At 49.6% G+C, this 27,682-nt stretch overlaps 1 protein-coding gene across 3 annotated transcripts in view; it reads right to left on the bottom strand.

Annotated features, from left to right (window-relative positions):
* stxbp4 (syntaxin binding protein 4) overlaps positions 1 to 27,682 on the bottom strand; it is a 360,632-nt gene that overhangs the window by 122,423 nt on the left and 210,527 nt on the right. For all 3 annotated transcript variants that reach the window (XM_088000770.1, XM_088000768.1, XM_088000769.1), the window contains one exon: positions 5,179 to 5,276. In XM_088000770.1, coding sequence (XP_087856896.1) covers positions 5,179 to 5,276 — 98 coding nt within the window. The remainder of the gene's footprint in view (positions 1 to 5,178; positions 5,277 to 27,682) is intronic.

The raw sequence follows: 27,682 nt of genomic DNA on the forward strand, positions 1-27,682 counted from the left end.
GTTTTATGTTTACCTGAAAAGGTGGATGGGGCCTTGGTTTGACATATCATTTAAAAAACTTCTTGCAGCTTTGCTACTGGATAATATGTGCACTTTCCAGGCCACCCTCTCCAACAGTGTCTATACAGCAGCAATATCTGTGGTACCTCAGCTGAGTTGGGTACAGTCCAACCTCAACTGATCTTCCAAAAACAGGATCCATGTGCATTTTCTATTAAGGATCAATTTTCCTTCTCAGCTGGACATATTCCCTGGTCATTATTTAAACAGGGCATTCTACTAGATGTCTTGCTCAGTTTTTATCCCTTAACCAATATCACTAAAATAGGTAATATGATCAGTTTCTTCGTTACTATTTGAGGGAGCTTGCTGTGTGCAAGTTGACTGCTGCATTTCCTACAGCACAATAGCGACTACAAATCAACGAGTAGTTCATTAGTTGGTTCTGTGATGTGTACAGAGTATAAATTCATGTCTTTCTCTTTAATATGCACCCGCTCATTAGCTATAGAGGGAAGTAAAGCTGAAAGCTGTGTGGTGGGGAGAAACCACATGGAGTTGTATCAAAGTCTTCATGAAACATATCTTTTGCCTAGCTGATTGATTGCTGTGGTGGTGGTGTATTACAGTTCACTCTGTGAGTCTGAGTTGTTGTGGCAATGTGTATATTGTAGTCCACAGCTATGGATAGAGGTGGCTGAAACTCCAGCAGTCCTTCCAATGCATGGCTGAATAGGAATCTCTCCGACTCTTACTGGCAGGTGTTGGAAGGACTTACCAGTTGATACACAATCCATTTGGCCACATTTGAACATACCTTCCTTGGTCATTTTGTCCTGGAGTGGGACTTGAACCTACAGCTTTTGACTCAGAGGCAAGGACACAACCTAATGAGTCATAAAGCTTTCTAATTGCTCGCTGTGTCAGTATATTCACTCTGTGGTTGGGGTACAAGGACATCCAGATCCCTTGGAATGTCAACAGTTCCTAGTGTATCACCCTATAAAAATATTATTTTTCTCAATTAAACTGATCACTCCACATTTCTCTAGATTGTATTCCATTTGCCACAACCTTGCTCACTCATTTAACAGAGCATCCAGAAGCATGGGGCGATGGGGATGGAGGGAACTGACCAAAGGAGCTGAGCAGTTCTCTGAGACAGGGAGGAAGACCTCACAGTGTAAACAGTACCTTGTTATCATTAATTTCCCTTTCTGTTTGTAATGACTTGGTGCCAGTGAAATACAGAACCCTTACTTCCTGATTTTTAGGCTTGCCGTGTTTTCATGGCTCATGTTACTTTAATGTAATTATAGGTGGTACAGAAACCCAACACGTTGCTTACCCGAGGTAAGATCAGAATGGTTGCCCTTGAAATCAGCATTTGAATTAGTGTAGCATAAAGGATTCCTAGCAAAACCAAACTCTATGAAAATTAGACAGAAAACTCTGCATTGTCATACCGAGGTGAAACAAGGGTGGTTGTGGGTTGTTGGAGGCAATAAGACCATCAGAAACAAGAACAGGAGTTGGCCATTCAGCCCCTTAAGTCTGCTCCACCAATAGGAACATTCCTCTCACCTATTTTCCTGTTCTCTGTGGGTAACTCTTGATTCCCCCAGTGATCAAGAACCTATCTATCTCAACTTTAAATATACACAAGGACTCTGTGTCCACAGCTGTCTGTGGCAAGGAGTTCCAAAACTGTCACCTCTCTGATCGAGAAATTCCTCCTCATCTCAATCTTAAACTGGTGCCCTTTTATTCTGAGACTGTGCCCTCTGGTCCGGGACCCTCCCATGAGGGGGAAACATCCTGTCAGCATTGACCCAGTCAAACCCCTTAAGAATCCCATACGTTTCAATGAGATCATCTCTCATTCTTCTAAACTCCAGGGAGTAGTTGTGAAACTTGAAAGGGTTCAGAAAAGATTTACAAGGATGTTGCCAGGGTTGGAGGATTTGAGCTATAGGGAGGGGCTGAATAGTCTGGGACTGTTTTCCCTGGAGCGTTGGAGGCTGAGGGGTGACCTTATAGAGGTTTATAAAATCATGAGGGTCATGGATAGGTTAAATAGACAAAGTCTTTTCCCTGGGGTTGGGGAGTCCAGAACTAGAGGGCATAGGTTTAGGGTGAGAGGGGAAAGATATAAAAGAGACCTAAGGGGCAACTTTTTCACACAGAGAGTGGTATGTGTATGGAATGAGCTGCCAGAGGATGTGGTGGAGGCTGGCACAATTGCAACATTTAAGAGGCATCTGGATGGGTATATGAATAGGAAGGTTTGGAGGGACATGGGCCGGGTGCTGGCAGGTGGGACTAGATTGGGTTGGGATATCTGGTCGGCATGGACGGGTTGGACCAAAGGGTCTGTTTCCATGCTGTACATCTCTATGACTCTATGAGTAGAGTCCCAACCTGTTCAGCCTTTTCTCATACGACCATTCCTCCATCCCAGGGATCATCCTAGTGAACCTTCTCTGAAGGGCCTCCAATGAAATAATATATTTCCTTAAATGAGGAGACCAAAACTGTTCACACTACTCCAGATCATCGTAGATTCTGAAACTGTTGCAGCAGTTATGTTTTCATTTATAGGGGGAACAAGCAGGAAAGTGCAGTTAGACCAGATCAGACCAGCCACCATCCCCGGAATAGCACAATAAGTTCAAAAGACCAAATCCTATTTTGAAAGCCTCCGACTCTTGATCTAATGCTCCTCAGAGTAGTGTCTTAAATCTAAATATTTTCAGCTGTTTCAACAAACACCTCCTCTGCAGCATAACATCAGGGATGTGTGTGCTAATTGAACAGTTTTCAGTACTATTCACAATTGCTCAAATACTGAAGCAGTCCACGCCCAAATACAGCAAGACCCGGACAACGTCCAGGTTCTGGACAATAACTGGCGAGTAATATTCACGCCACACAATGCCCATCATCAACAAGGTTGAATCTAACCGACTCCCTTTGATGTTCAACAGCAGGACCGTCATCGGAACCCCCACTATAAATATCCTGGGGCTTATCATTGACCAGCAACTTCACCAGACTAACCATATCAATCCTGTGGTTGGGAGAGCAGGTCAGAGGCTGGGATTTCTGAGTTAACTGATTTCTTGACTCTCCAAAGTCCACCATCTACATGTGGAGTTTGATGGAAAGCTCTGCTGTTGCTTAGAAGAGTACACACCCAACAACAGTCAAGAAGCTGAACACCGTCCAGGACAAAGCAGGCCCAACCACAACCATAAACATTCACTAACTCTGGTATCCATGAAGGAGAAGCAGATGGTGGATGGTGACTCTAGAAACGGGTATGTTGATATTCTAGGGCATGTCAACATAACTAAAGGAGGTAAAAACTGAAAGAACTGCGGATGTTGTAATCGGATGGTGATGGGTGTTTTGCAAAGCATTAAGATAGACAAATCCCTAGGACCTGACAGGATCTATGCCAGAATATGAGGGACGTGAGGAAGCAATTGCTGAGGCCATGTAAGAAATCTTTGTACCTTCTTTAGTCACAAGAGAGGTCAGAGAGGACAGGAGAATGGCCAATGTCTCTCCTTTGTTAATAAAAGGGAACAGGGATAATTTGGGAAATTTCAGGCCAGTGAGCCCTACATCAGTGATAGGGAAATTATTGGAGAAGATTGTTGGGGACAGGATTTACTCCAATTTGGGACAATATGGACGTATTAATGATAGGCAGCACGGCTTTGTGCAGGGAAATCATGTCTCTGAAACGTGATTGAGTTTTTTGAGGAAGTGACAAAGTGAATGATGAGGGCAGGGTGGTAGATGCTGTCTACATGGACTATAGTAAGGCCTTTGACAATAGGTGAAGTCACATGGAGTCTGCGGTGAGCTGCGAAGATGGAGACTGAACTGGCTTAGTCATAGAAGATGGAGAGTAGCAGTGGAAGGGTGTTTTTCTGACTGGAGACCTATGTCCCACAGGGATTAGTGCTGGGACCCCTGTTATTAAGACTTATTATTAATGCTGTGGATAATACTTACTGTGGAATAAGTTTAAATAAATCAATATGTTTGAACCTTTTGGCTCCTTACCCTTGACAACAAAAAACACTCAGTAGAAACAAAGGCAATGAGCTGGCAGAGAAACACTCAGCATCCAGCCTTCTGGTAGACCAATGAAGCAGGAAGAACTGCCTCTGTCTCCCTCTCTACATCTGAATGCAGTCTATGATCTCCCTAACTGGAAGCAGCTGAAGAGAGTGCTATAAAACGCTCTCAAGGTTTTAAAGGATTTAAACCAGAGAGAAACAACATAATCACAAAATCCAATGTATCTGAACACTTCATACATGCACCAGCTGTGATTTATGAAGTGATGTTCCTTGGGAGATACACTATAGAGACACAGTCCAATTTAAATGCTGCTGTTGGGACAGCTGTATCGGGTCAGAGGGACGGGCTCTGTTGGTCAAATGTCTTTGATCAATCTGTTTGGGCATGTTGTGATAAACCTCTGTGACACCTGGAACCTGACCTGGATCTCTGGCCTAGAGGTAGGGACATTAGCACTCCATCACAAGACCTCTTTAAATCAATTGTTCAGATATTTATGGTGGTTACAAAGGTGTATAAGATAGTTGACTTTATAAGCAGGACCACTGATCATAAAAACGAGGAACACCTTCACGTGTCACCAGACAGGTTTACACTGGGGTAGTGTCTTCAGTTCTGGACACCATACTTCAGAAAGGATGTCAGGATTCTATAAGATGTGCAGTGAAGTCTCACCAGAATGGTACCAGGGATGAGACCCTTAGGTTCTGTGAGCAGATCAAAGAGGCTGACATTTGACCAGAGAAAGGTAAGGGGAGAATTGATCAAAGTAAAGAAAATTATAAGGCGTTTGATCCAGCAAGGAGGGATTAAACATTTCCTCTGGTCATTCAAGTAGTAACCACAGGTCAGAGATTGAAATTCACTGCAAAAGGAACGAGAGGAGAGATATCTTCAAACGATCTCCCAGATTGTGCTGGGAATTTCAAGATGCCAAAAGACATGTAACAAAGGAGGATTAATTTGTAAGATTATGGGAAGACAATTATGGGGTTTGCGACTAAATGGGATAGTTCCTTCAAAAAAAAGCTCACGTATAACAGACAGAATGTCCAGTCAGGCTGAGAGTCATGAACTTACCATCTCCAACTTCTCCACTTTCAGGCGGAAGCTATGATTGAGGGACAATGATCTCCCTCGGACAGCAGGGCTCTGTGCCCAGGCTGGAGTCACGTTCACTGTAGGAAAGATGAGGGAAACTTTGAGTCATATTTGATTTTATTCAAAACCTATTGCAGTATGATTCTGATTGTTATTGTTTTCATCCAATTCTTTATTTACACACTCAAATTCAGTATTAAAAGCTACAAACGGAATTGAGATATGGGAGATTGTAGGCAAAAACAAGGACTGCAGATGCTGGAAACCAGATTCTAGATTAGAGTGGTGCTGGAAAAGCACAGCAGGTCAGGCAGCATCCAAGGAGCAGGAAAATCGACGTTTCGGGCAAAAGCCCTTCATCAGGAATACAGGCAGAGAGCCTGAAGGGTGGAGAGATAAATGAGAGGAGGGTGGGAGTGGGGAGAAAGTAGCATAGAGTACAATAGGTGAGTGGGGGAGGAGATGGAGGTGATAGGTCAGGGAGGAGGGTGGAGTGGATAGGTGGAAAAGAAGATAGGCAGGAAGGACAGGTCATGGGGACAGTGCTGAGCTGGAAGTTTGGAACTGGGATGAGGTGGGGGAAGGAGAAATGAGGAAACTGTTGAAGTCCACATTGATGCCCTGGGGTTGAAGTGTTCTGAGGCAGAAGATGAGGCGTTCTTCCTCCAGGCGTCTGGTGGTGAGGGAGCAGCAGTGAGGGAGGCCCAGGACCTCCATGTCCTCAGCAGAGTGGGAGGGGGAGTTGAAATGTTGGGCCATAGGGCGGTGTGGTTGATTGGTGCTGGTGTCCCAGAGATGTTCCCTAAAACGCTCTGCTAGGAGGCGTCCAGTCTCCCCAATGTAGAGGAGACCGCATCAGGAGCAACGGATACAATAAATGATATTGGTGGATGTGCAGGTAAAACTTTGATGGATGTGGAAGGCTCCGTTAGGGCCTTGGATGGAGGTGAGGGATGAGGTGTGGGCGAAGGTTTTGCAATTCCTGCGGTGGCGGGGGAAGGTGCCAGGACGGGAGGGTGGGTTGTAGGGGGCGTGGACCTGACCAGATAGTCACAGAGGGAATGGTCTTTGCGGAAGGCGGAAATGGGTGGGGAGGGAAATATATCCCTGGTGGTGGGGTCCGTTTGGAGGTGCCGGAAATGTCGGCAGATGATTTGGTTTATGCGAAGGTTGGTGGGGTGGAAGGTGAGCACCGGGGTGTTCTGTCCTTGTTACAGTTGGAGGGGTGGGGTGTGAGGGCGGAGGTGCGGGACATGGACGAGATGTGTAGGAGGGCATCTTTAACCACGTGGGAAGGGAAATTGCAGTCTCTAAAGAAGGAGGCCATCTGGTGTGTTCTGTGGTGGAACTGGTCCTCCTGGGAGCAGATACGGCGGAGGCGGAGGAATTGGGAATACGGGATGGCATTTTTGCAAGAGGTAGGGTGGGAAGAGGTGTAATCCAGGTAGCTGTGGGAGTCGGTGGGTTTGTAAAAAATGTCAGTGTCAAGTCGGTCGTCATTAATGGAGATGGAGAGGTCCAGGAAGGGGAGGGAGGTGTCAGAGATGGTCCAGGTAAATTTAAGGTCAGGTGGAATGTGTTGGTGAAGTTGATGAATTGCTCAACCTCCTCGCGGGAGCACGAGGTGGCGCCAATGCAGTTTTTTACAAACCCACCGACTCCCACAGCTACCTGGATTACACCTCTTACCACCCTACCTCCTGCAAAAATGCCATCCCGTATTTCCAATTCCTCTGCCTCCGCCGTATCTGCTCCCAGGAGGACCAGTTCCACCACAGAACACACCAGATGGCCTCCTTCTTTAGAGACCGCAATTTCCCTTCCCACGTGGTTAAAGATGCCCTCCTACACATCTCGTCCATGTCCCGCACCTCCGCCCTCAGACCCCACCCCTCCAACCGTAACAAGGACAGAACGCCCCGGTGCTCACCTTCCACCCCACCAACCTTCGCATAAACCAAATCATCCGCCGATAATTCCGCCACCTCCAAACGTACCCACCACCAGGGATATATTTCCCTCCCCACCCATTTCCGCCTTCCGCAAAGCCCGTTCCCTCCATGACTACCTGGTCAGGTCCACGCCCCCCTACAACCCACCCTCCCATCCTCGCACTTTCCCCTGCCACCGCAGGAATTGTAAAACCTGTGCCCACACCTCCTCCCTCACCTCTATCCAAGGCTCTAAAGTTTTACCTGCACATCCACCAATATTATTTATTGTATCCGTTGCTCCTGATGCTGTCTCCTCTACATTGGGGAGACGGGACGCCTCCAAGCAGAGCGTTTTAGGCAACATCTCTGGGACATCAGCACCAATCAACCACACCACCCTGTGGCTCAACATTTCAACTCCCCCTCCTACTCTGCTGAGGACATGGAGGTCCTGGGCCTCCCTCACTGCTGCTCCCTCACCACTAGACGCCTGGAGGAAGAACGCCTCATCTTCTGCCTCAGAACACTTCAACCCCAGGGCATCAATGTGGACTTCAACAGTTTCCTCATTTCTCTTTCCCCCACCTCATCCCAGTTCCAAACTTCCAGCTCAGCACTGTCGCCATGACTTGTCCTACCTGCCTATCTTCTTTTCCACCTATCCACTCCACCCTCCTCCCTGACCTATCACCTTCATCCCCTCCCCCATTCACCTATTGTACTCTATGCTACTTTCTCCCCACCCCCACCCTCCTCTCATTTATCTCTCCACCCTTCAGGCTCTCTGCCTGTATTCCTGATGAAGGGCTTTTGCCCGAAATGTCGATTTTTACTGCTCCTTGGATGCTGCCTGACCTGCTGTGCTTTTCCAGCGCCACTCTAATCTAGACATATGGGATATTGTGAACAGCGCAATTTAAATGAAACTACTCATAAAGCCTTCAAACATACAGTCCATAGCCTGAGCTAACATCACTAGCTAAATACATCACACAAATCAGTACACACTGCAACACAGTGACCGGTACGCACTGACTCACACTGACCAGTACGCATTGTCTCACACTGACTGGTACGCACTGTAATATACTGACCGGTACACACTGCAACACAGTGACCAGTACGCATTGTCTCACACTGACTGGTACACATTGTCTCACACTGACTGGTACACATTGTGTTAAACTGGCCAGTATGCACTGTAATACACTTATCAGGACACAGTGAAATACACTTACCAGTATACACTGTAACACACTGACCGGTACGCAGTGCCTCACACTGACCGGTATTCGCTGTCTCACACTGACCAGGATGCACTGTACCAAACTGACAGGTATGCACTGTCTCATGCTGACTGATACCCATTGTCTCACACTGACAGGTATGCACTTTCTCACACTGACCAGTATGCGCTGTAACACATTGACCGGAATGCACTGTACCACACTGACAGGTACACACTGTCTCATACTGACCGGGATGCTGTACAACACACTAACCGGTACGCACTGTAACACCCTGACTGATACATACTGTAACACACTGACCGGTACGCACTGTACCACACTGACCAGTACGCATTATAACACACAGACAGGGCTGCATTGTAACACACTAACCGGTACACACTGTCTCACACTGACTGGTATGCACTGTACCACACTGACCAGTACGCACTGTAACACACTGACCAGTACACACTGTCTCACACTGACCGGTACGCACTGTAACACACTGACCGGGACACACTGTAACACACTGACATGTACACACTGTCTCACATTGACCGGTACGCACTGCAACACACTGAGCGGCATACACTGTAACACACTGACCGGGACACACTGTAACACACTGACCGGGACACACTGTCTCACACTGACCGATACGCACTGTACCACACTGACCGGAATGCACTGTAACACACTGACAGGTACACACTGTAACACACTGACCGGGACACACTGTAACACACTGACCAGGATGCACTGTAACACACTGATATGTACACACTGTCTCACACTGACCGGTACGCATTGTAACACACTGACCGGCATGCACTGTAACACACTGTCCGGGACACACTGGAACACACTGACATGTACGCACTGTAACACACTGACCAGCACACACTGTAACACACTGACATGTACACACTGTCTCACACTGACCGGTACGCACTGTAACACACTGACCAGCACACACTGTAACACACTGACATGTACGCACTGTAACACACTGACCGGCACACACTGTCTCACACTGACCGGTACGCACTGTACCACACTGACCGGCATGCACTGTAACACACTGACCGGGAAACACTGTAACACACTGACATGTACACACTGTAACACACTGACAGGCACACACTGTAACACACTGACCGGTACGCACTGTAACACACTGACTGGCACACATTGTAACACACTGACCGGTACACAATGTAACACACTGACCAGTACACGCTGTAACACACTGACCGGCACACACTGTAACACACTGACGAGGATGCACTGTAACACACTGACCGGGAAACACTGTAACACACTTACATGTACACACTGTCTCACACTGACCGGTACGCATTGTAACACACTGACAGGTACACACTGTAACACACTGACCGGCACACACCATCTCACACTGCCTGGTACGCAATGTACCACGCTAACCGGCATGCACTGTAACACACTGACCGGTACGCACTGTAGCATACTGACTGGAATGCATTGTAACACACTGACAGGTACACATTGTAACACACTGACCAGTACACACTGTAACACACTGACCGGCACACACTGTAACACACTGACAGGTACACATTGTAACACACTGACCAGTACACACTGTAACACACTGACCAGGACACACTGTAACACACTGACCAGGATGCACTGTAACACACTGATATGTACACACTGTCTCACGCTGACCGGTACACACTGTAACACACTGATGGGAAACACTGTAACACACTGACATATACACACTGTAACACACTGACCAGTACGCACTGTAACACATTGACCGGGCTGCACTGTAACACACTGACCGGCACGCACTGTAACACACTGACCAGTACGCACTGACACACATTGACCGATATGCACTGTACCACACTGACCAGTACGCACTGTACCACACTGACCGGCTGCACTGCAACACACTGACCAGTACGCACTGTACCACACTGACCGGTATGCACTGGAACACACTGACTGGCACACACTGTAAAACACTGACCGGCACACACTGTAACACACTGACCAGGACACACTGTAACACACTGACTGGCACGCACTGTAACACACTGACCAGGACACACTGTAACACACTGACCAGGATGCACTGTAACACACTGACCAGGACACACTGTAACACACTGACTGGTACGCACTGTAACACACTGACCAGGACACACTGTCTCACACTGACCGGTACGCACTGTAACACAGTGACCGGGACACACTTTCACACAGACATGTACACACTGTCTCACACTGACTGGTACACACTGTAACACACTGACCAGGACACACTGTAACACACTGACCAGCACACACTGTCTCACACTGACCGGTACGCACTGTACCACACTGACCGGCATGCACTGTAACACACTGACCGGGAAACACTGTAACACACTGACATGTACACACTGTAACACACTGACAGGCACACACTGTAACACACTGACCGGTACGCACTGTAACACACTGACTGGCACACATTGTAACACACTGACCGGTACACAATGTAACACACTGACCAGTACACGCTGTAACACACTGACCGGCACACACTGTAACACACTGACGAGGATGCACTGTAACACACTGACCGGGAAACACTGTAACACACTTACATGTACACACTGTCTCACACTGACCGGTACGCATTGTAACACACTGACAGGTACACACTGTAACACACTGACCGGCACACACCATCTCACACTGCCTGGTACGCAATGTACCACACTAACCGGCATGCACTGTAACACACTGACCGGTACGCACTGTAGCATACTGACTGGAATGCATTGTAACACACTGACAGGTACACATTGTAACACACTGACCGGCACACACTGTAACACACTGACACGTACACATTGTAACACACTGACCAGTACACACTGTAACACACTGACCTGGACACACTGTAACACACTGACCAGGATGCACTGTAACACACTGATATGTACACACTGTCTCACGCTGACCGGTACACACTGTAACACACTGATGGGAAACACTGTAACACACTGACATATACACACTGTAACACACTGACCAGTACGCACTGTAACACATTGACCGGGCTGCACTGTAACACACTGACCGGCACGCACTGTAACACACTGACCAGTACGCACTGTACCACACTGACCGGCTGCACTGCAACACACTGACCAGTACGCACTGTACCACACTGACCGGGACGCACTGTCTCACACTGACCGGTATGCACTGGAACACACTGACTGGCACACACTGTAAAACACTGACCGGCACATACTGTAACACACTGACTGGCACGCACTGTAACACACTGACCAGGACACACTGTAACACACTGACCAGGATGCACTGTAACACACTGACCAGGACACACTGTAACACACTGACTGGCACGCACTGTAACACACTGACCAGGACACACTGTAACACATTGACCAGGACACACTGTCTCACACTGACCGGTACGCACTGTAACACACTGACCGGGACACACTTTCACACAGACATGTACACACTGTCTCACACTGACTGGTACACACTGTAACACACTGACCGGTACACACTGTAACACACTGACCAGGACACACTGTAACACACTGACTGGCACGCACTGTAACACACTGACCAGGACACACTGTAACACATTGACCAGGACACACTGTCTCACACTGACCGGTACGCACTGTAACACACTGACCGGGACACACTTTCACACAGACATGTACACACTGTCTCACACTGACTGGTACACACTGTAAGACACTGACCGGTACACACTGTAACACACTGACCAGTACACACTATAACCAACGGACCAGTACGCACTGTACCACACTGACCGGCTGCACTGCAACACACTGACCAGTACGCACTGTACCACACTGACCTGGACGCACAGTCTCACACTGACCGGTACGCACTGTAACACACTGACCAGGACACACTGTAACACATTGACCAGGACACACTGTAACACACTGACCAGGATGCACTGTAACAGACTGACATGTACACACAGTCTCACACTGACTGGTACGCACTGTAACACACTGACCGGCACACACTGTAACACACTGACCGGTACACACTGTAACACACTGACCAGTACGCACTGTAACACACTGACCGGGAAACATTGTAACATACTGACATGTACACACTGTCTCACACTGACCGGTACGCACTGTAACACACTGACCGGCATGCACTGTAACACACTGTCCGGCACACACTGTAACACACTGATCGGTAGGCACTGTAACACACTGACCGGCACACACTGTAACACACTGACCGGGATGCATTTTGTCACACTGACCGGCATGCACTGTAACACACTGACCGGTACACACTGTAACACACTGACTGGCACACACTGTAACACACTGACCAGGACACACTGTAACACACTGACCGGTACACACTATAACCCACTGACTGGCACGCACTGTAACACACTGACCGGTACGCACTGTAACACACTGACCGGCACGCACTGTAACACACTGACCGGTACACACTATAACCCACTGACCGGCACGCACTGTAACACACTGACCGGTACACACTGTAACACACTGACCGGCATGCACTGTAACCCACTGACCGGCACACACTGTAACACGCTGACCGGCACACACTGTAACACACTGACCGGGATGCATTTTGTCACACTGACCGGCATGCACTGTAACACACTGACCGGTACACACTATAACCCACTGACCGGCACGCACTGTAACACACTGACCGGTACACACTGTAACACACTGACCAGTACACACTATAACCCACTGACCGGCACGCACTGTAACACACTGACCGGTACGCACTGTAACACACTGACTGGCACACACTGTAACACACTGACCAGGTCACACTGTAACACACTGACCGGCACGCACTGTAACACACCGACCAGGACACACTGTAACACACTGACCGGTACACACTGTAACACACTGACCAGTACACACTATAACCCACTGACCGGCACGCACTGTCTCACACTGACCGGCACGCACTGTAACACACTGAGCAGGACACACTGTAACACACTGACCGGGAAACATTGTAACATACTGACATGTACACACTGTCTCACACTGACCGGCACACACTGTAACACACTGACCGGGAAACATTGTAACACACTGAGCAGGACACACTATAACACACTGACCGGTACACAATGTAACACACTGACCGGGAAACATTGTAACACACTGACCAGTACGCATTGTAACACACTGACCGGGAAACATTGTAACATACTGACATGTACACACTGTCTCACACTGACCGGTACGCACTGTAACACACTGACCGGTATGCACTGTAACAGACTGACCGGAATGCACTGTAACACACTGACCAGTACGCAATGTAACACACTGACCAGTACGCACTGTAACACACTGACCGGGAAACATTGTAACATACTGACATGTACACACTGTCTCACACTGACCGGTACACACTGTAACACACTGACCGGCATGCACTGTAACACACTGACCGGCACACACTGTAACACACTGACCGGGAAACATTGTAACATACTGACATGTACACACTGTCTCACACTGACCGGCACACACTGTAACACACTGACCAGTACACACTATAACCCACTGACCGGCACACACTGTAACACACTGATCGGTAGGCACTGTAACACACTGACCGGCATGCACTGTAACACACTGACTGGCACGCACTGTAACACACTGAGCAGGACACACTGTAACACACTGACCGGGAAACATTGTAACATACTGACCAGTACGCACTGTAACACACTGACCGGGAAACATTGTAACATACTGACATGTACACACTGTCTCACACTGACCGGTACGCACTGTAACACACTGACCAGGACACACTGTAACACACTGACCAGTACGCATTGTAACATACTGACCAGTACGCACTGTAACACACTGACCGGGAAACATTGTAACATACTGACATGTACACACTGTCTCACACTGACCGGTACGCACTGTAACACACTGACCGGTATGCACTGTAACAGACTGACCGAAATGCACTGTAACACACTGACCAGTACGCACTGTAACACACTGACCAGTACGCACTGTAACACACTGACCGGGAAACATTGTAACATACTGACATGTACACACTGTCTCACACTGACCGGTACGCACTGTAACACACTGACCGGTATGCACTGTAACAGACTGACCGGAATGCACTGTAACACACTGACCGGGAAACATTGTAACACACTGACCAGTACGCATTGTAACACACTGACCCGGAAACATTGTAACATACTGACATGTACACACTGTCTCACACTGACCGGTACGCACTGTAACACACTGACCGGTATGCACTGTAACAGACTGACCGGAATGCACTGTAACACACTGACCGGCACTCACTGTAACACACCGACTGGGACGCACTGTACCACACTGACCGGTATGCACTGTACCACACTGACCGAAACGCACTGTAACACACTTAGCGGCACGCACTGTAACACACTGACCGGGACACACTGTCTCACACTGACTGGTACACACTGTACCACACAGACCGGTACGCAGTGACACACACTGACCGGTACACACTGTCTCACACTGACCGGTACAGACTGTAACACACTGACCAGTATGCACTGTAACACACTGACCGGGCTGCACTGTACCACACTGACCAGTACGCACTGTACCACACTGACCGGGACACACTGTACCACACTGACTGGTACGCACAGTACCACACTGACCGGCTGCACTGCAACACACTGACTGGCATGCACTGTCTCACACTGACCGGTATGTACTGTAACACACTGACTGGCACACACTGTAACACACTGACTGGCACACACTGTAACACACTGACCAGGATGCACTGTAACACACTGACTAGTACACACTGTCTGACACTGCCCAGTACGCACTGTACCACACTGACCAGTACGCACTGTCTCACACTGACCGGCACGCACTGTAACACACTGACTGGCACACACTGTAACACACTGACCAGGTCACACTGTAACACACTGACCGGCACGCACTGTAACACACTGACCAGGACACACTGTAACACACTGACATGTACACACTGTCACACACTGACCGGTACGCACTGTACCACACTGCCCATGAAACACTGTAACACACTGACCGGAACACACTGTAACACACTGACCGGGACACACTGTCTCACACTGACCGGGACACACAGTAACACACTGATCGGGATGCACTTTCTCACACTGACCGGTACGCACTGTACCACACTGACTGGAATGCACTGTAAGACACTGACCCGTATGCACTGTAACACACTGACCGGTACACTCTGTAACATACTGACCGGTATGCACTGTAACACACTGACTGGTACGCACTGTACCACACTGACCGGCACGCACTGTAACACCCTGACATGTACGCACTGTCTCTCACAGACCGGTACGCACTGTAACACACTGACCGGTATGCACTGTACTGCACTGACCGGAACGCACTGTAATACACTGACCGGCACACACTGTAACACACTGACCGGGATACACTGTAACACACTGACCGGGATACACTGTAACACACTGACCGGGACACACTGTAACATATTGACTGGTACGCACTGTAACTCACAGACCGGGACACATTGTAACACACTGACATGTACGCACTGTCTCACACAGACCGGTACACACTGTAACACACTGACCGGGACACACTGTACCACACTGACTGGTACGCACAGTACCACACTGACCGGCTGCACTGCAACACACTGACTGGCATGCACTGTCTCACACTGACCGGTATGTACTGTAACACACTGACTGGCACACACTGTAACACACTGACTGGCACACACTGTAACACACTGACCAGGATGCACTGTAACACACTGACTAGTACACACTGTCTGACACTGCCCAGTATGCACTGTACCACACTGACCAGTACGCACTGTCTCACACTGACCGGCACGCACTGTAACACACTGACTGGCACACACTGTAACACACTGACCAGGTCACACTGTAACACACTGACCGGCACGCACTGTAACACACTGACCAGGACACACTGTAACACACTGACATGTACACACTGTCACACACTGACCGGTACGCACTGTACCACACTGCCCATGAAACACTGTAACACACTGACCGGAACACACTGTAACACACTGACCGGGACACACTGTCTCACACTGACCGGGACACACAGTAACACACTGATCGGGATGCACTTTCTCACACTGACCGGTACGCACTGTACCACACTGACTGGAATGCACTGTAAGACACTGACCCGTATGCACTGTAACACACTGACCGGTACACTCTGTAACATACTGACCGGTATGCACTGTAACACACTGACTGGTACGCACTGTACCACACTGACCGGCACGCACTGTAACACCCTGACATGTACGCACTGTCTCTCACAGACCGGTACGCACTGTAACACACTGACCGGTATGCACTGTACTGCACTGACCGGAACGCACTGTAATACACTGACCGGCACACACTGTAACACACTGACCGGGATACACTGTAACACACTGACCGGGATACACTGTAACACACTGACCGGGACACACTGTAACATATTGACTGGTACGCACTGTAACTCACAGACCGGGACACATTGTAACACACTGACATGTACGCACTGTCTCACACAGACCGGTACACACTGTAACACACTGACCGGGATACACTGCAACACACTGACCGGGACACACTGTAACATACTGACTGGTACGCACTGTAACTCACAGACCGGGACACATTGTAACACACTGACATGTACGCACTGTCTCACACAGACCGGTACACACTGTAACACACTGACCGGGATACACTGTAACACACTGACCAGGACACACTGTAACATACTGACTGGTACGCACTGTAACTCACAGACCGGGACACATTGTAACACACTGACATGTACGCACTGTCTCACACAGACCGGTACACACTGTACCACACTGACCGGAATGCACTGTAACACACTGACAGGTACACACTGTAACACACTGACCGGGACACACTGTAACACACTGACCAGGATGCACTGTAACACACTGATATGTACACACTGTCTCACACTGACCGGTACGCATTGTAACACACTGACCGGCATGCACTGTAACACACTGACCGGGACACACTGTAACACACTGACATGTACGCACTGTAACACACTGACCGGCACACACTGTAACACACTGACATGTACGCACTGTAACACACTGACCGGCACACACTGTCTCACAATGACCGGTACGCACTGTACCACACTGACCGGCATGCACTGTAACACACTGACCGGGAAACACTGTAACACACTGACATGTACACACTGTCTCACACTGACCGGTACGCATTGTAACACACTGACATGTACGCACTGTCTCTCACAGACCGGTACGCACTGTACCACACTGACCGGTATGCACTGTACTGCACTGACCGGAACGCACTGTAATACACTGACCGGGATACACTGTAACACACTGACCGGGATACACTGTAACACACTGACCGGGACACACTGTAACATACTGACTGGTACGCACTGTAACTCACAGACCGGGACACATTGTAACACACTGACATGTACGCACTGTCTCACACAGACCGGTACACACTGTAACACACTGACCGGGATACACTGTAACACACTGACCGGGACACACTGTAACATACTGACTGGTACGCACTGTAACTCACAGACCGGGATACACTGTAACACACTGACCGGGATACACTGTAACACACTGACCGGGATACACTGTAACACACTGACCAGGACACACTGTAACATACTGACTAGTACGCACTGTAACTCACAGACCGGGACACATTGTAACACACTGACATGTACGCACTGTCTCACACAGACCGGTACACACTGTACCACACTGACCGGCATGCACTGTAACACACTGACCGGGAAACACTGTAACACACTGACATGTACACACTGTCTCACACTGACCGGTACGCATTGTAACACACTGACAGGTACACACTGTAACACACTGACATGTACGCACTGTAACACACTGACCGGCACACACTGTAACACACTGACCGGTACGCACTGTAACACACTGACTGGCACACACTGTAACACACTGACCGGTACACAATGTAACACACTGACCAGTACACGCTGTAACACACTGACCGGCACACACTGTAACACACTGACGAGGATGCACTGTAACACACTGACCGGGAAACACTGTAACACACTGACATGTACACACTGTCTCACACTGACCGGTACGCATTGTAACACACTGACAGGTACACATTGTAACACACTGACCGGCACACACCGTCTCACACTGCCTGGTACGCACTGTACCACAGTAACCGGCATGCACTGTAACACACTGACCGGTACGCACTGTAGCATACTGACTGGAATGCATTGTAACACACTGACAGGTACACATTGTAACACACTGACCGGTACACACTGTAACACACTGACCAGGACACACTGTAATACACTGACCGGTACGCACTGTAGCATACTGATATGTACACACTGTCTCACACTGACCGGTACACACTGTAACACACTGACGGGAAACACTGTAACACACTGACATATATACACTGTAACACACTGACCACTACGCACTGTAACACATTGACCGGGCTGTACTGTAACACACTGACACACATTGACCGATACACACTGTACCACACTGACCAGTACGCACTGTACCACACTGACCGGCTGCACTGCAACACACTGACCAGTACGCACTGTACAACACTGACCGGGATGCACTGTCTCACACTGACCGGTACGCACTGGAACACACTGACTGGCACACACTGTAAAACACTGACCGGCACACACTGTAACACACTGACCAGGACACACTGTAACACACTGACTGGCACACACTGTAACACACTGACCAGGACACACTGTAACACACTGACCAGGATGCACTGTAACAGACTGACATTTACACACTGTCTCACACTGACCGGTACGCACTGTAACACACTGACCGGGACACACTGTAACACAGACATGTACACACTGTCTCACACTGACTGGTACACACTATAACACACTGACCGGTACACACTGTAACACACTGACCAGTACACACTATAACCCACGGACCAGTACGCACTGTACCACACTGACCGGCTGCACTGCAACACACTGACCAGTACGCACTGTACCACACTGACCTGGACGCACTGTCTCACACTGACCGGTACGCACTGGAACACACTGGCCGGTACACACTGTAACACACTGACCAGGACACACTGTAACACACTGACGAGGACACACTGTAACACACTGACCGGGAAACATTGTAACAGACTGACATGTACACACTGTCTCACACTGACCGGTACGCACTGTAACACACTGACGAGGATGCACAGTAACACACTGACCGGGAAACACTGTAACACACTGACCAGGACACACTGTAACACACTGACTGGCACGCACTGTAACACACTGACCAGGACACACTGTAACACACTGACCAGGATGCACTGTAACAGACTGACATTTACACACTGTCTCACACTGACCGGTACGCACTGTAACACACTGACCGGGACACACTGTAACACAGACATGTACACACTGTCTCACACTGACTGGTACACACTGTAACACACTGACCGGTACACACTGTAACACACTGACCAGTACACACTATAACCCACGGACCAGTACGCACTGTACCACACTGACCGGCTGCACTGCAACACACTGACCAGTACGCACTGTACCACACTGACCTGGACGCACTGTCTCACACTGACCGGTACGCACTGTACCACACTGACCTGGACGCACTGTCTCACACTGACCGGTACGCACTGGAACACACTGGCCGGTACACACTGTAACACACTGACCAGGACACACTGTAACACACTGACGAGGACACACTGTAACACACTGACCGGGAAACATTGTAACAGACTGACATGTACACACTGTCTCACACTGACCGGTACGCACTGTAACACACTGACGAGGATGCACAGTAACACACTGACCGGGAAACACTGTAACACACTGACATGTACACACTGTAACACACTGACCGGCACACACCGTCTCACACTGCCTGGTACGCACTGTACCACACTAACCGGCATGCACTGTAACACACTGACCGGTACGCACTGTAGCATACTGACTGGAATGCATTGTAACACACTGACCGGGAAACACTGTAACACACTGACATGTACACACTGTCTCACACTGATCGGTACGCATTGTAACACACTGACCAGTACGCACTGTAACACACTGACATGGACGCACTGTAACACACTGACAGGCACACACGGTAACACACTGACCGGTACACACTGTCTCACACTGACCAGTACGCACTGTAACAGACTGACCGGCACGCACTGTAACACACTGACATGTACGCACTGTAACACACTGACCGGCACACACTGTAACACACTGACCGGTACGCACTGTAACACACTGACTGGCACACACTGTAACACACTGACCGGCACACACCGTCTCACACTGCCTGGTACGCACTGTACCACACTAACCGGCATGCACTGTAACACACTGACCGGTACGCACTGTAGCATACTGACTGGAATGCATTGTAACACACTGACAGGTACACATTGTAACACACTGACCGGTACACACTGTAACACACTGACAATGACACACTGTAATACACTGACCGGTACGCACTGTAGCATACTGATATGTACACACTGTCTCACACTGACCGGTACACACTGTAACACACTGAAGGGAAACACTGTAACACACTGACATATATACACTGTAACACACTGACCACTACGCACTGTAACACATTGACCGGGCTGCACTGTAACACACTGACCGGCACGCACTGTAACACACTGACCAGTACGCACTGACACACATTGACCGATACGCACTGTACCACACTGACCAGTACGCACTGTACCACACTGACCAGTACGCACTGTACCACACTGACCGGCTGCACTGCAACACACTGACCAGTACGCACTGTACCACACTGACCGGGACGCACTGTCTCACACTGACCGGTACGCACTGGAACACACTGACTGGCACACACTGTAAAACACTGACCGGCACACACTGTAACACACTGACCAGGACACACTGTAACACACTGACTGGCACGCACTGTAACACACTGACCAGGACACACTGTAACACATTGACCAGGACACACTGTAACACACTGACCAGGATGCACTGTAACAGACTGACATGTACACACTGTCTCACACTGACCGGTACGCACTGTAACACAGACATGTACACACTGTCTCACACTGACTGGTACACACTGTAACACACTGACCGGTACACACTGTAACACACTGACCAGTACACACTATAACCCACGGACCAGTACGCACTGTACCACACTGACCGGCTGCACTGCAACACACTGACCAGTACGCACTGTACCACACTGACCTGGACGCACTGTCTCACACTGACCGGTACGCACTGTACCACACTGACCAGGACACACTGTAACACACTGACGAGGACACACTGTAACACACTGACCGGGAAACATTGTAACAGGCTGACATGTACACACTGTCTCACACTGACCGGTACGCACTGTAACACACTGACCGGTACGCACTGTAACACACTGACCGGGACACACTGTAACACAGACATGTACACACAGTCTCACACTGACTGGTACGCACTGTAACACACTGACCGGGATGCATTTTGTCACACTGACCGGCACGCACTGTAACTCACTGACCGGTACGCACTGTAACACACTGACCAGGACACACTGTAACACACTGACAAGGACACACTGTAACACACTGACCGGGAAACATTGTAACAGGCTGACATGTACACACTGTCTCACACTGACCGGTACGCACTGTAACACACTGACCGGGACACACTGTAACACAGACATGTACACACAGTCTCACACTGACTGGTACGCACTGTAACACACTGACCGGGATGCATTTTGTCACACTGACCGGCACGCACTGTAACTCACTGACCGGTACACACTGTAACACACTGACCAGGACACACTGTAATACACTGACCGGTACGCACTGTAGCATACTGATATGTACACACTGTCTCACACTGACCGGTACACACTGTAACACACTGACGGGAAACACTGTAACACACTGACATATATACACTGTAACACACTGACCACTACGCACTGTAACACATTGACCGGGCTGTACTGTAACACACTGACACACATTGACCGATACACACTGTACCACACTGACCAGTACGCACTGTACCACACTGACCGGCTGCACTGCAACACACTGACCAGTACGCACTGTACAACACTGACCGGGATGCACTGTCTCACACTGACCGGTACGCACTGGAACACACTGACTGGCACACACTGTAAAACACTGACCGGCACACACTGTAACACACTGACCAGGACACACTGTAACACACTGACTGGCACACACTGTAACACACTGACCAGGACACACTGTAACACACTGACCAGGATGCACTGTAACAGACTGACATTTACACACTGTCTCACACTGACCGGTACGCACTGTAACACACTGACCGGGACACACTGTAACACAGACATGTACACACTGTCTCACACTGACTGGTACACACTATAACACACTGACCGGTACACACTGTAACACACTGACCAGTACACACTATAACCCACGGACCAGTACGCACTGTACCACACTGACCGGCTGCACTGCAACACACTGACCAGTACGCACTGTACCACACTGACCTGGACGCACTGTCTCACACTGACCGGTACGCACTGGAACACACTGGCCGGTACACACTGTAACACACTGACCAGGACACACTGTAACACACTGACGAGGACACACTGTAACACACTGACCGGGAAACATTGTAACAGACTGACATGTACACACTGTCTCACACTGACCGGTACGCACTGTAACACACTGACGAGGATGCACAGTAACACACTGACCGGGAAACACTGTAACACACTGACCAGGACACACTGTAACACACTGACTGGCACGCACTGTAACACACTGACCAGGACACACTGTAACACACTGACCAGGATGCACTGTAACAGACTGACATTTACACACTGTCTCACACTGACCGGTACGCACTGTAACACACTGACCGGGACACACTGTAACACAGACATGTACACACTGTCTCACACTGACTGGTACACACTGTAACACACTGACCGGTACACACTGTAACACACTGACCAGTACACACTATAACCCACGGACCAGTACGCACTGTACCACACTGACCGGCTGCACTGCAACACACTGACCAGTACGCACTGTACCACACTGACCTGGACGCACTGTCTCACACTGACCGGTACGCACTGTACCACACTGACCTGGACGCACTGTCTCACACTGACCGGTACGCACTGGAACACACTGGCCGGTACACACTGTAACACACTGACCAGGACACACTGTAACACACTGACGAGGACACACTGTAACACACTGACCGGGAAACATTGTAACAGACTGACATGTACACACTGTCTCACACTGACCGGTACGCACTGTAACACACTGACGAGGATGCACAGTAACACACTGACCGGGAAACACTGTAACACACTGACATGTACACACTGTAACACACTGACCGGCACACACCGTCTCACACTGCCTGGTACGCACTGTACCACACTAACCGGCATGCACTGTAACACACTGACCGGTACGCACTGTAGCATACTGACTGGAATGCATTGTAACACACTGACCGGGAAACACTGTAACACACTGACATGTACACACTGTCTCACACTGATCGGTACGCATTGTAACACACTGACCAGTACGCACTGTAACACACTGACATGGACGCACTGTAACACACTGACAGGCACACACGGTAACACACTGACCGGTACACACTGTCTCACACTGACCAGTACGCACTGTAACAGACTGACCGGCACGCACTGTAACACACTGACATGTACGCACTGTAACACACTGACCGGCACACACTGTAACACACTGACCGGTACGCACTGTAACACACTGACTGGCACACACTGTAACACACTGACCGGCACACACCGTCTCACACTGCCTGGTACGCACTGTACCACACTAACCGGCATGCACTGTAACACACTGACCGGTACGCACTGTAGCATACTGACTGGAATGCATTGTAACACACTGACAGGTACACATTGTAACACACTGACCGGTACACACTGTAACACACTGACAATGACACACTGTAATACACTGACCGGTACGCACTGTAGCATACTGATATGTACACACTGTCTCACACTGACCGGTACACACTGTAACACACTGAAGGGAAACACTGTAACACACTGACATATATACACTGTAACACACTGACCACTACGCACTGTAACACATTGACCGGGCTGCACTGTAACACACTGACCGGCACGCACTGTAACACACTGACCAGTACGCACTGACACACATTGACCGATACGCACTGTACCACACTGACCAGTACGCACTGTACCACACTGACCAGTACGCACTGTACCACACTGACCGGCTGCACTGCAACACACTGACCAGTACGCACTGTACCACACTGACCGGGACGCACTGTCTCACACTGACCGGTACGCACTGGAACACACTGACCGGCACACACTGTAACACACTGACCAGGACACACTGTAACACACTGACTGGCACGCACTGTAACACACTGACCAGGACACACTGTAACACATTGACCAGGACACACTGTAACACACTGATCAGGATGCACTGTAACAGACTGACATGTACACACTGTCTCACACTGACCGGTACGCACTGTAACACAGACATGTACACACTGTCTCACACTGACTGGTACACACTGTAACACACTGACCGGTACACACTGTAACACACTGACCAGTACACACTATAACCCACGGACCAGTACGCACTGTACCACACTGACCGGCTGCACTGCAACACACTGACCAGTACGCACTGTACCACACTGACCTGGACGCACTGTCTCACACTGACCGGTACGCACTGTACCACACTGACCAGGACACACTGTAACACACTGACGAGGACACACTGTAACACACTGACCGGGAAACATTGTAACAGGCTGACATGTACACACTGTCTCACACTGACCGGTACGCACTGTAACACACTGACCGGTACGCACTGTAACACACTGACCGGGACACACTGTAACACAGACATGTACACACAGTCTCACACTGACTGGTACGCACTGTAACACACTGACCGGGATGCATTTTGTCACACTGACCGGCACGCACTGTAACTCACTGACCGGTACGCACTGTAACACACTGACCAGGACACACTGTAACACACTGACAAGGACACACTGTAACACACTGACCGGGAAACATTGTAACAGGCTGACATGTACACACTGTCTCACACTGACCGGTACGCACTGTAACACACTGACCGGGACACACTGTAACACAGACATGTACACACAGTCTCACACTGACTGGTACGCACTGTAACACACTGACCGGGATGCATTTTGTCACACTGACCGGCACGCACTGTAACTCACTGACCGGTACACACTGTAACACACTGACCGGGACACACTATAACCCACTGACCGGCACACACTGTAACACACTGACCGGGAAACACTGTTACACACTGACATGTACACACTGTAACACACTGACCAGGACACACTGTAACACACTGACGAGGACACACAGTAATACACTGACCAGTACACACTATAACCCACTGACCGGCACACACTGTAACACACTGACCGGTACGCACTGTAACACACTGACCGGCACGCACTGTAACACACTGACCAGTACGCACTGTAACACACTGACCGGGAAACATTGTAACATACTGACATGTACACACTGTCTCACACTGACCGGTACACACTGCAACACACTGACCGGCTGCACTGCAACACACTGACCAGTACGCACTGTACCACACTGACCTGGAGGCACTGTCTCACACTGACCTGTACGCACTGGAACACACTGACCGGTACACACTGTAACACACTGACCAGGACACACTGTAACACACTGACCAGGATGCACTGTAACAGACTGACATGTACACACTGTCTCACACTGACCGGTATGCACTGTAACATACTGACCGGGACACACTGTAACACAGACATGTACACACAGTCTCACACTGACCGGTACGCACTGTAACACACTGACCGGGATGCATTTTGTCACACTGACCGGCACACACTGTAACACACTGACCAGTACACACTATAACCCACTTACCGGCACGCACTGTAACACACTGATCGGTACACACTGTAGCACACTGACCAGTACACACTATAACCCACTGACCGGCACGCACTGTAACACACTGACCAGTACGCACTGTAACACACTGACCGGGAAACATTGTAACATACTGACATGTACACACTGTCTCACACTGACCGGTACACACTGTAACACACTGACCGGCTGCACTGCAACACACTGACCAGTACGCACTGTAACACACTGACCGGGATACACTGTAACACACTGACCGGTACACACGGTCTCACACTGACCAGTTCGCACTGTACCATACTAACCGGCACGCACTGTTACACACTGACCGGAACGCACTGTACCACACTGACCCGTACGCACTGTAACACACTGACCGGAACGCACTGTAACACCCTGACAGGTACGCACTGTAACACACTGACCGATACACACTTTTTCACACTGACCGGTACGCACTGTACCACACTGACCAGTATGCACTGTACCACATTGACCGGTACACACTGTAACACACTGACTGGTACACACTGTCTCACACTGCCCGGTACGCACTGTACCGCACTGACTGGGACACATGTAACACACTTACCGGGATGTACTTTCTCACACTGACCGGTACACACTGCAACACACTGACCGATACGCACTGTCTCACATGGACTGGTACGCACTGTACCAAACTGACGGGGACGCATTTTGTCACACTGATTGGCACGCATTGTAACACACTGACCAGTACGCACTGTAACACACTGACCGGGATACACTGTAACACACTGACCAGTACGCACTGTAACACACTGACCAGGACACACTGTAACACACTGACGAGGACACACTGTAACACACTGACCGGGAAACATTGTAACAGGCTGACATGTACACAGTGTCTCACACTGA

Source organism: Chiloscyllium plagiosum, unplaced genomic scaffold (assembly GCF_037043375.1).
Source record: "Chiloscyllium plagiosum isolate Xiang-an unplaced genomic scaffold, Cpla_swu_hap1 HiC_scaffold_25, whole genome shotgun sequence".
In the NCBI taxonomy this organism is placed as follows: Eukaryota; Metazoa; Chordata; class Chondrichthyes; order Orectolobiformes; family Hemiscylliidae; genus Chiloscyllium; species Chiloscyllium plagiosum.